This window comes from Fulmarus glacialis, unplaced genomic scaffold, assembly GCF_000690835.1.
Source record: "Fulmarus glacialis isolate BGI_N327 unplaced genomic scaffold, ASM69083v1 scaffold48001, whole genome shotgun sequence".
NCBI lineage: Eukaryota > Metazoa > Chordata > Aves > Procellariiformes > Procellariidae > Fulmarus > Fulmarus glacialis.
In genome coordinates, this window is record NW_009191885.1 from 1 (window position 1) to 13,872 (window position 13,872).

The 13,872-nt window shown below is 39.3% G+C and overlaps 1 protein-coding gene across 1 annotated transcript; it reads right to left on the reverse strand.

Moving 5' to 3' along the window:
• Nucleotides 1–1,692: 1,692 nt before the first annotated feature.
• Nucleotides 1,693–13,866, reverse strand: UTP6 (UTP6, small subunit (SSU) processome component, homolog (yeast); the record flags this gene model as incomplete). The annotated part of the gene is made up of 18 exons (XM_009586832.1): nucleotides 1,693–1,977; nucleotides 2,544–2,616; nucleotides 2,913–2,979; nucleotides 3,066–3,175; nucleotides 4,020–4,100; nucleotides 4,822–5,001; nucleotides 5,172–5,249; nucleotides 5,943–6,022; nucleotides 6,868–7,049; nucleotides 7,690–7,771; nucleotides 8,987–9,068; nucleotides 9,502–9,579; nucleotides 10,185–10,303; nucleotides 10,852–10,915; nucleotides 12,258–12,305; nucleotides 12,953–13,045; nucleotides 13,134–13,175; nucleotides 13,792–13,866. Coding segments are annotated over 18 exons (1,692 nt in total), but the record flags the coding sequence as incomplete, so codon positions are not given.
• Nucleotides 13,867–13,872: the final 6 nt, after the last annotated feature.

Here is a 13,872-nt window from a genome sequence, read left to right on the forward strand (position 1 = left end):
GCCGCAGCCTCGGATCGGGCAGCGCTGCGACCTGCCGCATCCCTCTGAGCCTTACTCGCCCGAGCTACGTGCAGGGACCACCGCTATCTGTACTTTTTGAACGCACAGCACGTAACTTCTTTCATTGCTACTGGAAATTGAGTCCAGTGAGAGAGGAAAACAGTCTGACTCGAGGGCAGAAACAAGCAATTAAAACAACTGGAGAAAAAAGGCAGAGAAATACATACATAAGGGCTTAGGAAAACACCTTTACACTCCTAAGGTTGTAAATAAAATATCAATGCTTCTCCAGGCTTTTTAATCTTGCCAAAAGATAACAATATCCTTTAGGCCTCATGCCAGAAGCACACTCAGAGAAAGCATCAAGAGATGGGAAGCACCTGTACCAAACAGCTCTGGTAGGCGCTTCATGAACAGGTGTCAGCTAAACGTGCTTTTAGGAAACGCGTATCACTCAAATGTGTATCAGCTGCAGGTAGCGAAGTGCATGGCAAAGTTCTGTAAGGAACCAGAACAGGTAAAGAAAAAGGGCCTACTTTCAGAAATGGTGGAGTTACCAGCTTTGCTGGACCCAAAAAACCCCAAACCAAAACAAAAAAACCCAAACAAAAAAAATCCCTAAACCCCAAACTTTGCTCTTAAAAGCTTTTTGTTGTGCAACTGAAGAAGCAAGACAAGTGATTCAGGGGAGGGGTAACATAATGAAGGGCAGACAAGGTATAAGAGGAGTGATTACTGGGGGAAAGCACTACACAGAGACAAGGCGGCTGAGAACTAGTGGGGAGATAGAAGATGGCCTGGCTAAAAGGTTGGGAAGGACAAAGCAGGATGTCACAGAAGGAGCAATCTTAACAGGCTGTTGCTCCAAACCTTGTTTCCAGCAAGTCAAAAGTTACTGGAATTCATTGCTTGAGAAGAGCTGCAGTTCTACTTGTGTGAAAAGTCTTAAAGAAATATTTCTCTGCATTGTCATTATGTCACCATTCAGTCACTGGGAAATTGGATAAAGGAACTATTGCTGCATGTTCCTATACTTTCCCTAGGTATCCTCTATCAGTCCGAGGAAAGCATTTATGCTCGTTTAATGGGTTTGACATGGGAAAACGTGGCTCTGCAAACAGCCAAGGATAGCACTGTCTCAAAAAACTGTTACACGTTTTTCAGGCATTGCAGACAGAAAGTTGAAGCGTTGATCAGAACTTTCTACTGTCACATCAAGGACATTTGTAACAGATCTCAGCTCACCTCTACATTTTATAGTCACTCTCAGAATTACAGCTTGGAATGCAAACACCAATGCAAGGTGGTTGCAGAGGTTCTTTTTGAAAAGAGGATTACAGATGACTTCAAGGCTAGGAAGCAATAAATACCATCATTTTACAGATTGTTTCTCCAGTGTTCCAGTTTTCATTATTCTACTTAGTAAGATAGGAAGATCTCTCACAGGTGTAGTTTCCATGGGGTTTTTTTTTTTTGCATTTATGTGCTGTAGTATTATCTTTCCAGAGTGTAAAAGCTGATGCATTACGACTATTCCATCTGAATGTTTAGGCAGGAGGAAGAGTTTGCTCTCAGAAGTCTCGACGAAGAACACCCTCAAAGACGCCTTTGCTTTCTCCTCTAACTGTGCACTTGAGCTTGCCCCTGGCAGAAGCAACACTAGAAAGAACTGCAATGGGGCAGATGATTTTTTTTTTTCCACATAGGCAAGAATGTAAAGAAGTACGCTTTAATATGATCCAGGCACATATTTACCTTTGTACAAAGAAGTTAAAAAAAAAAAAATCCACACTGTCATGTTGTAACTATTTATAGTTTTTCATAAATGTCCAGTTTGCAACAAAGTGTATTTGGAAACAAAGTCTTCCACCAGGTCTCCCTGCAACATCTTCATAGCTCGCCAGTGAATGCTCCCACAGTTTTCTGGTTTGCCGTGGGGATGACTTAGCTCCTCTTTGATATAATCCAGCCAGAGATCTTTAAAAGAAAAATAGAAGTTCTGTTTAGATTTTGATTGGATATTACTTAACAAACATACCAAACCTAACCTAGAAACTGTTTTTGCAAGCATCCATGATGTTAACGCAATGAGGTTTACTTTGTGAAGCTACAACGCCCTGCCCCTTGAGGACCAAAAACCTGAGTTCTATTCCCAGTTGGAACAGTGATGTCTTAAGAAGTAATGCAGCAGCAATTGAGCTGTTTATTTTCTTAAAAGGAATATTGCAGAAATCTTGATTATAAAAACATAGCTCCATACTGGTCTCAAATCCAAATTAAAGGTGATATGCATCTCTTATGCCAGCCAGTGTCAAAACCTTATTTGCTAGTAGTTCTGCTGAAGCCATCCCACTGTGAACGACAACCCTGGACTGAAAGAGAAGGGTCGCTGCAGAGTGTCATGCACTTAATGGCACAGAAGAAATAAGCTCCACTCTGCATGACAGCAATCACAACGGCAGAAAAAACAGCTACCTTTTGAAATGGATAGAAATAAAAGAGGCAGCACTAAATAAATAAGTAAATTTAAAAAATCGCCTTACCAGAATCTGTTAAACCAAACTCTCTCAAGGCACGTTCATAGTATTCTCTCAGATGAAGCATTTTGCAGGATTCCTAACAAAGGAAGGTATTAAAAGGCCATTTATTTTGTACAGAAGTGAATCTGCAGCTTCATTAGATTCTTACAAAGAAAAAGTCATGGTAATTACACGCGCACACGCACACTGCCAAAGATTAGTTACCATGGAACTTGGTTTTGTATTACATGCTATGAATCAGCTTTAGAAGACAAATATGAACTGATCACAAACTAATGACAATACTCATAAGCCCTCTGTTTCCTATTTAAATCCGAAGTTAGAACTGTATTTTACAAATACAAGGCACTAATTGGATATTCAACAACTTACTTGCTCCTTTTCTATTTGGATCATCTTCCTGAAGAAGTCAAGTGAAAATGGACGATTTTCACACAGGCTGAAGTAAAAACATAAGTAACTTTAGACTTCAAGCTTTTTAACATATGCCCTAGAACAATCGCGTTGGAAGGGTTTATTTGTCACCTGGTAAAGACTCTTTTAACTTTCTTATAACCACCATTTCTGTAAGTCCAGTCAAGATACTTTTCTTTCATAGTCACAGATTCAGAAGGAGTTGTGGCATGTAAGGATCTCTGCAAGTTTAAAAGGAAAAAAAAACAAAAACAAAAACCCAACCAACCACATAAGCTACAATTAAAAGGCAGCAAGGAAGAAGAAACAAAACAGTACCTTCTCCCTAATTAGGCATCTGACATAAAGCAGATCTCATAAGTGAGACAAAGTACAGGACAAAAGCATCCCAAATGATGTCTGAAAGACAGCATTAGGTAACACATCCAATATTTTTCAAATTAAAATACTAATTGTAACCTAAAATACATGTCTCATCCAATATTCCATACAGTTGACAATTGGCACTTCCCTAACATCCTTCATGCAGAGGGTTTCACAATGCTCTACAAACAACTGAATTCAAGCTTCCACCTGAAATACGTGTTTTATGTTGCAAATGCGGGGGAGGGGGGGAACCAACATGCCAGGCAAAGAGGAAATGTTTTGCCCTAAGCTATTTAGGGAATTTACAGTGAGACTGAAGTCCCAGTTTTGTTCTTGAGTTTTCTGTAACAAGGTTGATGTTTTCATACAGATTGGAAAATTCTCTTTTCCATGTTCAGAGAAACATCTGAAAATAGAGCAAAAATTCTAGACCACAAAATAAAAGAAAAGTAAGAGTCCATCATTGGTTGTGCTTGCAAACATCCAGATGTCTTAGAAGCATGGGGACAACATTTGTGCTTATGAGCCTATGTCCAACTGATTTTTGGTAACATAAATAGTTTTACTTGAAATTCTTTGATATCAACACATCCATGAAGGAATTGCAGTGTAAAGCATTTGTTACACATTCCATCCACACACATTGTTCCTGTTTATTTACACACTGTCACAAAAAGTAGATTTCGATTAGCTAAGTACCTGGTAGAGAGCTTCTGTGTCTTCCTTGCTGTTTGTGCCTTCACTCCATTCCACCCAGAGGGTCCATAATGGCAAAGTGCCCTACAAGGTAAGCAGATACATCAAGTGATTGAAACACAGTGATCCTGACTTACAGAAACAGACAGCAACGCATCCACCAGGTTCTATATTACAGCTGCCGTAAAAAATGTCCTTTAGATACAGCTCTTAGAAAGACAACTTTGGACTGCACACTGAAATCACTTAGTATTTCCTTCCTCATTTACAGGACAAATACTACTTAACTGGACAGCTGCAAGACATGTTGCCAGGGATGACAGACAAGTCCTTCTGCATCACCGAACACTGCAGTACAACGGTAACTTCCGGGAACAGCAAGGAGGAAAGAAACAATCACCACCTCCTTTCCTCTCCTCACTCCTTGTGCCCAGGGTTTGAAATGGAGCAGTAAGAGAGCACGTAGCTAATTCAAGTCTTGAAATACCACACGCACAAACAATACATCAGGACAGTGAAAAGGAAACACATTTTTCAAGACAAAAGAATACCAGCTTACTGCTAGAAGAGGATACAAAATGTCACCTGTGAGTGTTCAGACTTTAAAACTGTGAATATGAAGTGCATTTGCAATTCCCTAATGCTCCTGAATGAAATGTGCATGTGAAATATCAAGTTCTTATTTTTGACCTTAAAAATGGCTAGGCACTTTGAATGCCTTGTAGAAGGAAAAAAACCCTCAAATAAGTATCAGAGGTTTCCTGTCTAAGACTAATGCATGCAAGTCCATAAAAACAGCACAGACCTTAGATTTCACGTGCTTAACGGCTTCTTCAAAACACTGAGTCACATCATCACTCTTCAGTTGGATCAGCACCTGCAGCCTCATCTGCCACGTTTCCACTGACAGGCTGAAGCGCTTAGTTGCAGCTTCTGCCACCTCTGTAGCCTTCTCAAAGAGGTTGGACTCCAGTAATAGTTGAAGCTAAAGACAGCAGATACAGCTAATCACCACAAGAGATTTGTAATACCTTGTTAAAAAGCAATGCCTTGATCAAAATATTGTCCACCTTTCTATCTACTCAAAATGGTAAAGATAGGCATGCAAGCAATGCAGGACAGTCTCACAATCTATTTTTCTGTGTGAACTCTTACCCACTGCTTATAGAGAGCTTCTGGCAGCAAACTAGACTCATGGGCTTTGTTGAACACACTCAGTGTCCTCTCCAGCCTCTAGAACCAACAGAGAAGAAAAAGTAAAGAAAATAAGCATTATTCCTGCATATACCAGCATTACAAGAAGCCCAGTGGATTAGTGTATCGACATGTCACTGAAATTCAATAAACGTTATATATCTAATGTTTTAGGCACCTGCATACATTCCAAGATAAAGGGGAAATTTGAGCATTTGAATTACACTTCTTCCTTAGAGAGCAAAAGAACAACATAGCAATGTTCTTTTACTGTATTAAAAGGGAACCAAACTGCACAGGATGATTAGTTAATTCACTGAGTCACACTCAAGCATAGATGCATAATTAAGGTGCCCACGTGCCAGCACCAAACTTTACCCAGACTTATTTGCAAGAGTCATTTTAATTCATCCTCTTCTTTGAACGAGCACAGGTTAGCAGGACTGTCAGCGAACATTAAAAAGTTTGCATTCTTAACTTCCATCCAGAGAGGTCACTGTACTTTACTGACAAGGCCGGTTTATGCCCAAGTTATTCATGTTCAGGCAGGCCACATGTGAGCCTGACAGTAAAAGTGGTCCCCTCAGATGCAGACTAAATGACTTTTAATTATGGCCGCAGGTAAGAATTTCTGATAAAATGTCAAAATATATTTGCTCCTTGTCTGACAGATTACAGAAGTCAGTAAAAATAGGGATGATTTGTTACTATAATTTCCTAATAAGCTTTTACCTTTTGCTTTAATTCTTCACTGTTGGTTTTCCTGTTATATCTCTCTAAGCAAAAAGTGATGTAGGATTTCCACATGTCCTCTGTAGAATCAAAGGCATAATATCACACTTTATAGAATCACAAGAGTAAGCACAAATATTTGTCTTTAAGGAATATAGAGTATTCGAGCACTAAGTGTTAATGCCAACTTTATTTTAAAATGTTGTATTATAAAAGAGGCCTTACATTTATAACATTAACATTTAAAAATGGCTTCCCAGTATAAGCTGCAGACAGTAACTCTTTCTAAAGAGCACCAAGCTGTTAGTTCAGCTGAGGCTTCAGTGCACACTGTCACAATTAATGTTCAGTGCCTGTAGTTTTCAATGGGCCTGCAAGAGTGAGGACACTCACAGGCAGTCAAAATCCTTCTTTGTCTGCCTGACTTCAAAGGCTATATAAGCAGCAAGTTTGAGTCCACTCCACAGACAGTCCCTTGATAGCCTCCTTTGAGAGTAAGGACAATGCCAGATGTTGAGGTTGGATATCCACTCCACTGGCAACTCAAAAACATTGCTTACTCACAGCTAACCAGCAATATACTTGAGTTCTATGGGTTTCCTTTATGTAGGAAATTTTCTCTATTTACAACTCCCAAACCTCTATTAATCTGTGGGCTTCTATTCTACTCATTGGTTAAGTCACATTAATACAAGCAAACAAGCAAAAAAAGCACTTTCAGTTAAATAGCTCCTTTGAGAGCATAAATGCATTGGAAAATAACGCAAATAACACATAAAATAGATCCCAAAAATGTAGCATCTAAAAACTGCTTGCCTTCTCTTAGGTATGGTGGAGCCTGCCAACACCTACTTCGAAACTTTAACAGTATACAGTATGCTAAAGTACCAGGAAAAAATGTTAAAATGCAGGCAGAACATTTCACCTGTTGGGACTGCTCTCACAGCCTCTTCAAAGACTGCACAGCACCGTTCCTCTCTCTGGGTCATTTGAGATACTTTCATCTGTTTTGTGGTGTGTTCTGTGGACTGCAGGGACCCCAGCTCCAGCTCACGACGGGCCATGAAGTCCCATGTAAGAGGATCATCAGCATACTTGGTCTGCAGACTAAACGCGCCATGTCAGTAATACCCCTCAACCACCATTCTTCTTTTGCAGGTATGTTTAGAAGGGTTGGTATATTGGTATAGAAATGTACTTTATTTCTAAGTAACCAAATGCCAGAGAAAAAACATTTTACCTTTCCACAAGAGAAAGACAAAATATTAGCCTATTTTGTTTTTTTATTTAATATGGATATTCTCCAGTAAGAGCATGAATTAGACAGGAAGCTTTCAAGAGACATCTTTCTTTCAAGAGGGGAACAACTGGAGAAACTAAAGATGCAGAAGAACCACAAAGTACACCAGGAAAATCCACAGTTCCTGCAGTAAATTTACGGAAACTAAGTGTAGTAATTATTCAGCGACAACTGTATTTTATCTAAATTTTTCTTAGCAGCTTCTCAAAGCCTTTTCTGAAGTTAGATACAAGTATTCTTTTCTAAAGAGCATGCTTGCCTCATGTTTTGTTTTTCTTAAAGGATTTCCCATAGGCCTTAACATTCTATTTCCCTAGGGGAACAGCCTTTAGTTGTTAGCCTGTCAACCCACTAAAAATTAGAGAGGTTATGAGAACATGTTTCTTAAAAAACAAAACAAAACAAAATAAATAAAAAAGAACCCCACAACACAAAGCCACACCTCACCTTTCAAGAATTTCTTTTTGCAAGTCTTGGGTAAAATCAAAGAGCTTTGCAATAGAAAGCACAGCCAGATGGAACTCTACACCTACATTTCAAGAGGAGAAAAAAACCTATCAAGTGAAGTATTACATCCATTGCATACTTTGCATTTCTGTATCTTTTGTCAAGACACAGATAACATTTAAGTGCCTAGATAGCTGCCCTTTTCTTTTCTATAAATCTCAATGTTCCACCCATATGATAAGCTGTATGTTAGGATGTTGATTGTCCGACTATATTCTTCACTTCATGTTACCCAGTTACAAAAAAAGGCCAGGAAATTCCAGACTCCAAAGTGACAAACTAGTCCTGTCCTGACATGCTTACAGATTCTTCCAGCTTGGTTCCACTTGCAAATTTAATCAGCACCTCCCCTATGCCTTCCTTTGACTCTGCCACGAAAACCCAGAAAGCTCCACACTTGGGACAGACCTCTCCAAAGCTGCACACAATGTATGCCATGAATTATATCCATCCATCTTGCATCTCTCTCACTCTGTGAGAACGCCAAGTGACATGACTTGACATTATTAGTTCACTGCGAATCCCTAGCAGCCATTACTCACCTCCTTATTTTTAGGTGCTTACAAATCATTTGTATACCTACATATTCCAGTATTTCTCCAGGAATTTAAATCAAGCCAACTCTTTCTGTCGTTTCCTCTAATGTCCTTTTTCCCCCTCTATTTTTCAATGCTGTTATTATATTTTGCCCATTGTCTTTCAAAATATCCCCATCTATCATGGTTTCTCAAAGATATCTGCTACTACTTTGCAGTTATTTTACCCAATTCTCAATAAAATGGGTGAATTTTACCAAGCCTGGTTAATTTAAAATCATCTAACCTGCTTTATTATTAGCCTGAATTCTTACTTCTCTGTCGCTAGTGCTAGCTGATTAGTTGTGATCTAATGTTCAGTAAACAACAAAGCAAAAAAGGTGTGTAATTCTGAGCTGTCCTCCCTTTGTTTTTTTAAACAAACAAACAAGTTCTGAGACTGTAAGCCCAGCACCTATGCCACTTCAGCCCAAAAGCTGTTGTACTGGAAGAGGTGTCAGCTTGCAGAACAGTTATGAAATCAGAACTATACGCACTATTAATTTATACTTTGGCATTATCTAGGTTCTACTGAAAAAATGGTACAGTTGAAAATATCTTAGTGTGTACACTGGAGCTAAGTCTATCTGTATTACCTACTGGAGAGCTGAATTAAGGGTGACAATTTTCCTATTGAATAAGTACAAGAAATGTTAAATCACCTTTAATTTTCTGAGCAGCATCCCTGTAGATTATGCGAGCCATTTCCCCACCGAGAATCTCTTCAGAATAATTGAATTCCCCCTGCAATATGAAGCATAACATCATTGAAAAAATTGTTTTCCTTTCTCAGCTACCATTTTTGCACACATGGAAAAAAATATCAGAAGAAGGTATTAGTGTTTTTCTTCATCTATCTTTATCTAATTTGCACAAGTCAACTATAAAGAAATAAAAGATAGTAAGTTTAACTATTCCTTTCCAAAAATTACTATTAACTTTCAAACTGGGGTATGCAACAAAAGACTTTACAAATGTAAAGAAAAACCAACGTATGAAATATTTGAGCTGAGCATCAGCCAACACTTGAAAAGCTTAACGCAGGCACAGGACACGATCAAAATCCTTCTCTAAGCTGTTCTCAAACAAACCATTAATACAGATCTCTTGAAACTATGCATTCAAATGTGTGATAGGCAAGCAGACAACATCTCTTAAGTAAGTTTAGCTGACCTACCAAGTCCATCTTTGCTTGTTCGAATTCTTTCTTTTCCTTCCTCTGTTTTTCAGCATGCATCAGCTCCATTCTGAAATACTGCAAGAGAGAGAGAATAAAATGAAATTATTGTGGGGGCGGGGATAAATCATAAAACATCTAAGTCCACAAATGTGGTAAAACAAGCTCTACCTGAGGAGCTACAAATCAGGACTTTGCCAACATTCCACGTATGTCCGAGAGCCTTGGTTTTTAAAGGTTCGTGCACATAGCTACCTGCCCTACATATTTACTCAGAAATTTCCCAGATGTAGAAATTACCACTTTCTAGTCATTCTTTAAACCGTAACTTGCCCTCAAAGAAATCCATGTTCCCTAGCAAAGGCTAGGGATGCCAGATCTAATCCAGACAACTACGTCCTAGCAAAGCTTACAGTACTTTAAAAGGGAATTCTGACACATTTATCTATAAACAGTGTAAAATCCTCACTCTGCATACACAAACACAGGATTTGCCAAACAACTGATAAATTCTACCAGTACAAAGTACCTTTTTTTTTTTTTCTTAAAAATCTTTTTGACATTTCCCCACTGATGGGGAAACAAGTTTTTTCCATTTTTATCAGACTAATCTAAGAAATATGCTGGTCTGATTTGCGCTGATTCATCAAATAACTGGCCGTAGAAGAAAACCAGGAACTCACTTCTTGATAAAGTTTTGGGCACTCTGGATGGAAGCGCAAAGCACGAAGGAACAAGTGCCTAGCACTTTCTGATGAGAGTTGTGTCTCCATTTCCCATTTTGCTGCCATAATCCACAGTGCTGCAACAGATGATACAAATAAATTCATTTTAAGGCAAAGCAAGTGGATGGTCATAAGAACCCATTTTGAAGCTACTCTCCAGAACGCACACATTGGTTTTGTTTGATCTACCCACCCCAACATAATCCATGAACTCAGCAATGGAATAAGACTGATTATCTCCCTTGTAAAATCTAGTTACAGGACTACAAGCTAAGCAGATTCAGGAAGTCTAATCTGGTATGCTACAAATCCAATGACGTACAATGATGTCTTCAAAAGCCAAAAAGCAGCCGTAAGTATTCAACATCTCCTACCTCTGAAACATTTACCTAGTCCCCAGTCTACCCAGGAAATGGTCATTCAGACCATGGGGACTCCTCCTTCACACCACCTTTTGACTGCTCAGCACAATCCCTGTCAGAGCCCTTCTCTTTGAAGTAGCAGCAAGGCAAACAAAAGAGAGTAGGAACTTTTATCACAATAGCTTGAACTGACATCTAAGAACTTAAACCAACACTATACAATCTATACTCAGTTATGCAGCACTCACCATTGTTTTATTTACCTGGTTTATTGGGATGAATGGCCAACATGGAAGAAAACACCTTACTAAGCTGATGTTTTGCATTCTGTAAAAGAAGAAGTTTTGTTTCACCCACTCCAGTACCAAACTGAACCATCAGCACCAAAGTTTCATTATGAAAGGTTACAAGTTGTAATGCAATTGTACCGGAAAAAACACTTCTCTGCTACTTTATCTTCAGTAGAAAGTTTCTCGTATTTGTTCAATACTGACCAGCTTTCAAATGTTACCTGACTAGACTAGCAGACTGTCCTGGTTTCGGCTGGGATAGAGTTAAATTTCTTCCTAGTGCTGTGTTTTGGATTTAGTATGAGAAGAATGTTGATAACACACTGATGGTTTTAGTTGTTGCTAGGTACCCTCTAGTCAAGGACTTTTCAGCTTCCCATGCTCAGCACATGGCAGGGAGCATAGCCGGGACAGCTGGCCCAGCTGGCCAACGGGGTATTCCATACCATGTGACGTCATGCTCAGTATATGAATGGTAGGCATGGTCCAGGAAGTAGCAATCACTACTTGGTTATCAGTCAGCACAGCTGGTGAGCAATTGCATTGTGCATCACTCATTTTGTATATTCTATCATCATCCTCATTATTATTATTATTATTATTATTTCCCTTCCTTTTCTGTTCTATTAAACTGTCTTTATCTCAACCCACAAGTTTTCTCACTCTTACCCTTCCAATTCTCTCTCCCCCTCCCATTCCCCCCCCCCCCCCGCGGGGGGGGGGAGGGGAGGGAGTGAGCGAGCGGCTGCGTGGTGTTTGGCTGCCTGCCGGGTTAAACCACGACAGTCCTTTTTGGCGCCCAACACAAATGTTGCCTAAGTCAGAAACCCATAGCCTCACTGACCACTTTTGAGGTAAAGACCGCATTTTTCTTTGGCCACTTGCATTACTATGACAAGGTCACCTTCTTCAGTACAGGAAGGAGAGTGACTGAATGCTAATAATAATATGAAGACTTGCACAGGTAAGTTTACAAAGTACAGAACTGCCAGAATTATACTTTTCAGCACAGCCACGATAAGAGACGTCTGGAACAAAAATCACATTTCACAGACAGGTGATCCATTCATTCCAGAGAGAGTACAACCAATATTATGATTCTCCCAAACCAAATGGTACTCCAGATTCAATGCAATCAGCCTCACCTTTGCCACCTGCAAGCATCAAATTTCATACTAATTCATTCTGAGTCAAATTTTACACTTAGATACATCAATGAAAATCCCAGGCAGCTCCAATAATACTATCAAAATTATTTCAGTATTACAGCATGTGGCATTAAAGTTTGTACCCCTGTCTTATAATTCAAGTTCCAGATGCCTGATTAAACACCAATCCAGTATCTCAAATCAGGTAAGACTAGCGTTTTGAAAACTCACCCACTGCTTGCAAAATGCAACATGAGAAAGCCAAAGCTGGACATCTTCCTGTTGGAAATGCAAGGGGGAGAGAATCAACCTTACAATAAGGCAAGCACAAAATCACTCGCACATTGACAAGCAAACAATATGCCCTTGGTACGATGACTTGGCATGCAGGAAGAAGGAATTTTGAATCTCAAATTCCCTTTTTTTCCCCCCCCAGATCTTCAGATTCCTGCAAAACATCCAAAGAAAACCAACCCTCCCATCTCAAGACACACCCTCGCAGCCTCGCCAATCAAATCTGTGTTACACTGAACTCAATAGAGAGTTCACTGTAATGGTTCCTTAGGCACCTCCTTTACCACTAAATGTATCCAGACAATCTTTTCCTAAAGCAGCTGAAAGTGCTTTTCATTCTGTTTCTAGTCCTTGCAAGCAGAAAGACCAAACTCACATGGCAATACTTGTCTCAAGATAGTGGAGGACTAATGACTCAGAAAGGACATATTATTTTTTGTGTACAAAAAACGTCTATCTGACATGAACGATCTATTTCTAGGCTACTGCTAACTGTAAGACCAAATGTCCACTTAGTTTTTCTATTACATTCTTCTGTATTATTGCAAATATTCACTGGCAATGATATCTAGATAATTTTTACATACCAAAAGTGCATTTTTCAACTTATCAGTATAAATAAACAACCTTACTTTCCATTTTCCTGTAGCACGGTTGAAGAGGCTATGGACTCTATGCAGAATAGAGTTCTCAATTTCATCCTTCTTAAATGAATATCCAGTGCGCTAGGAGGAAAAAAAAAGGGTATTAATTTTATTGCAATACAAAATTTGGCATAAAGTATTTTGCACTCTAAATAATTGATAAACTTACTGCTCTTCTTTTCTTGATCAGTTCCAGCAGATTAATTTCATACTAGAATGGGGTTAAAAAAAAAAAAAAAAAGGCAAATGAGAAGACACATAACAGTAAGGAAAAAAAACCACAGATCAAGCTTTTTATAGTTAATCATGTGGACAATAAAAATTAAATCCAGGAAAACGTAAGCAACAATTTTTCAGCCAGATCACTGCATTTCTAAGGCTGACTGAAAGTAAGCTTGAGTATTTGTATTGCACATGATAGTTCAGACTTGAGCTGTTAGCACCCCACATACTCGTAAAATCACAATGCACAAGCCAAACTTCTAACACTACAAAAAAATTAATTACACTTAATTACAATGTGCACAGCACATCAGGGAACTGGGGTCCCTGCATCCCTAGAGAGAGAAGAAACTATAGGAAAAAGTCACAGCAAGAAAGAAGACTCTCTCATCCCAAACTCAAGCACCAACTCCCGGCTACACTTCATGGTCTGCTGTGTCTTAATAAAGAGCCTATGCCAAGAAAACACTACGGGCCTCCACTCTTCAGGAGAGGCCTCAAGAAGCAGCCCATTTCCTACCTGGGTAGCTACGAAATCACTTAACTTCTAACGGAGCTGGATCTACAACGTGAGTTACCACGCTCTGCTCACCAGTAAAGCCTACCTGAATGTAATTAATAAAATCCTCCTTCCGAAGTGCTCTCCGCTGTATTTTGTACTCCAGAGCCGAGGCCTTCCTCAGGAC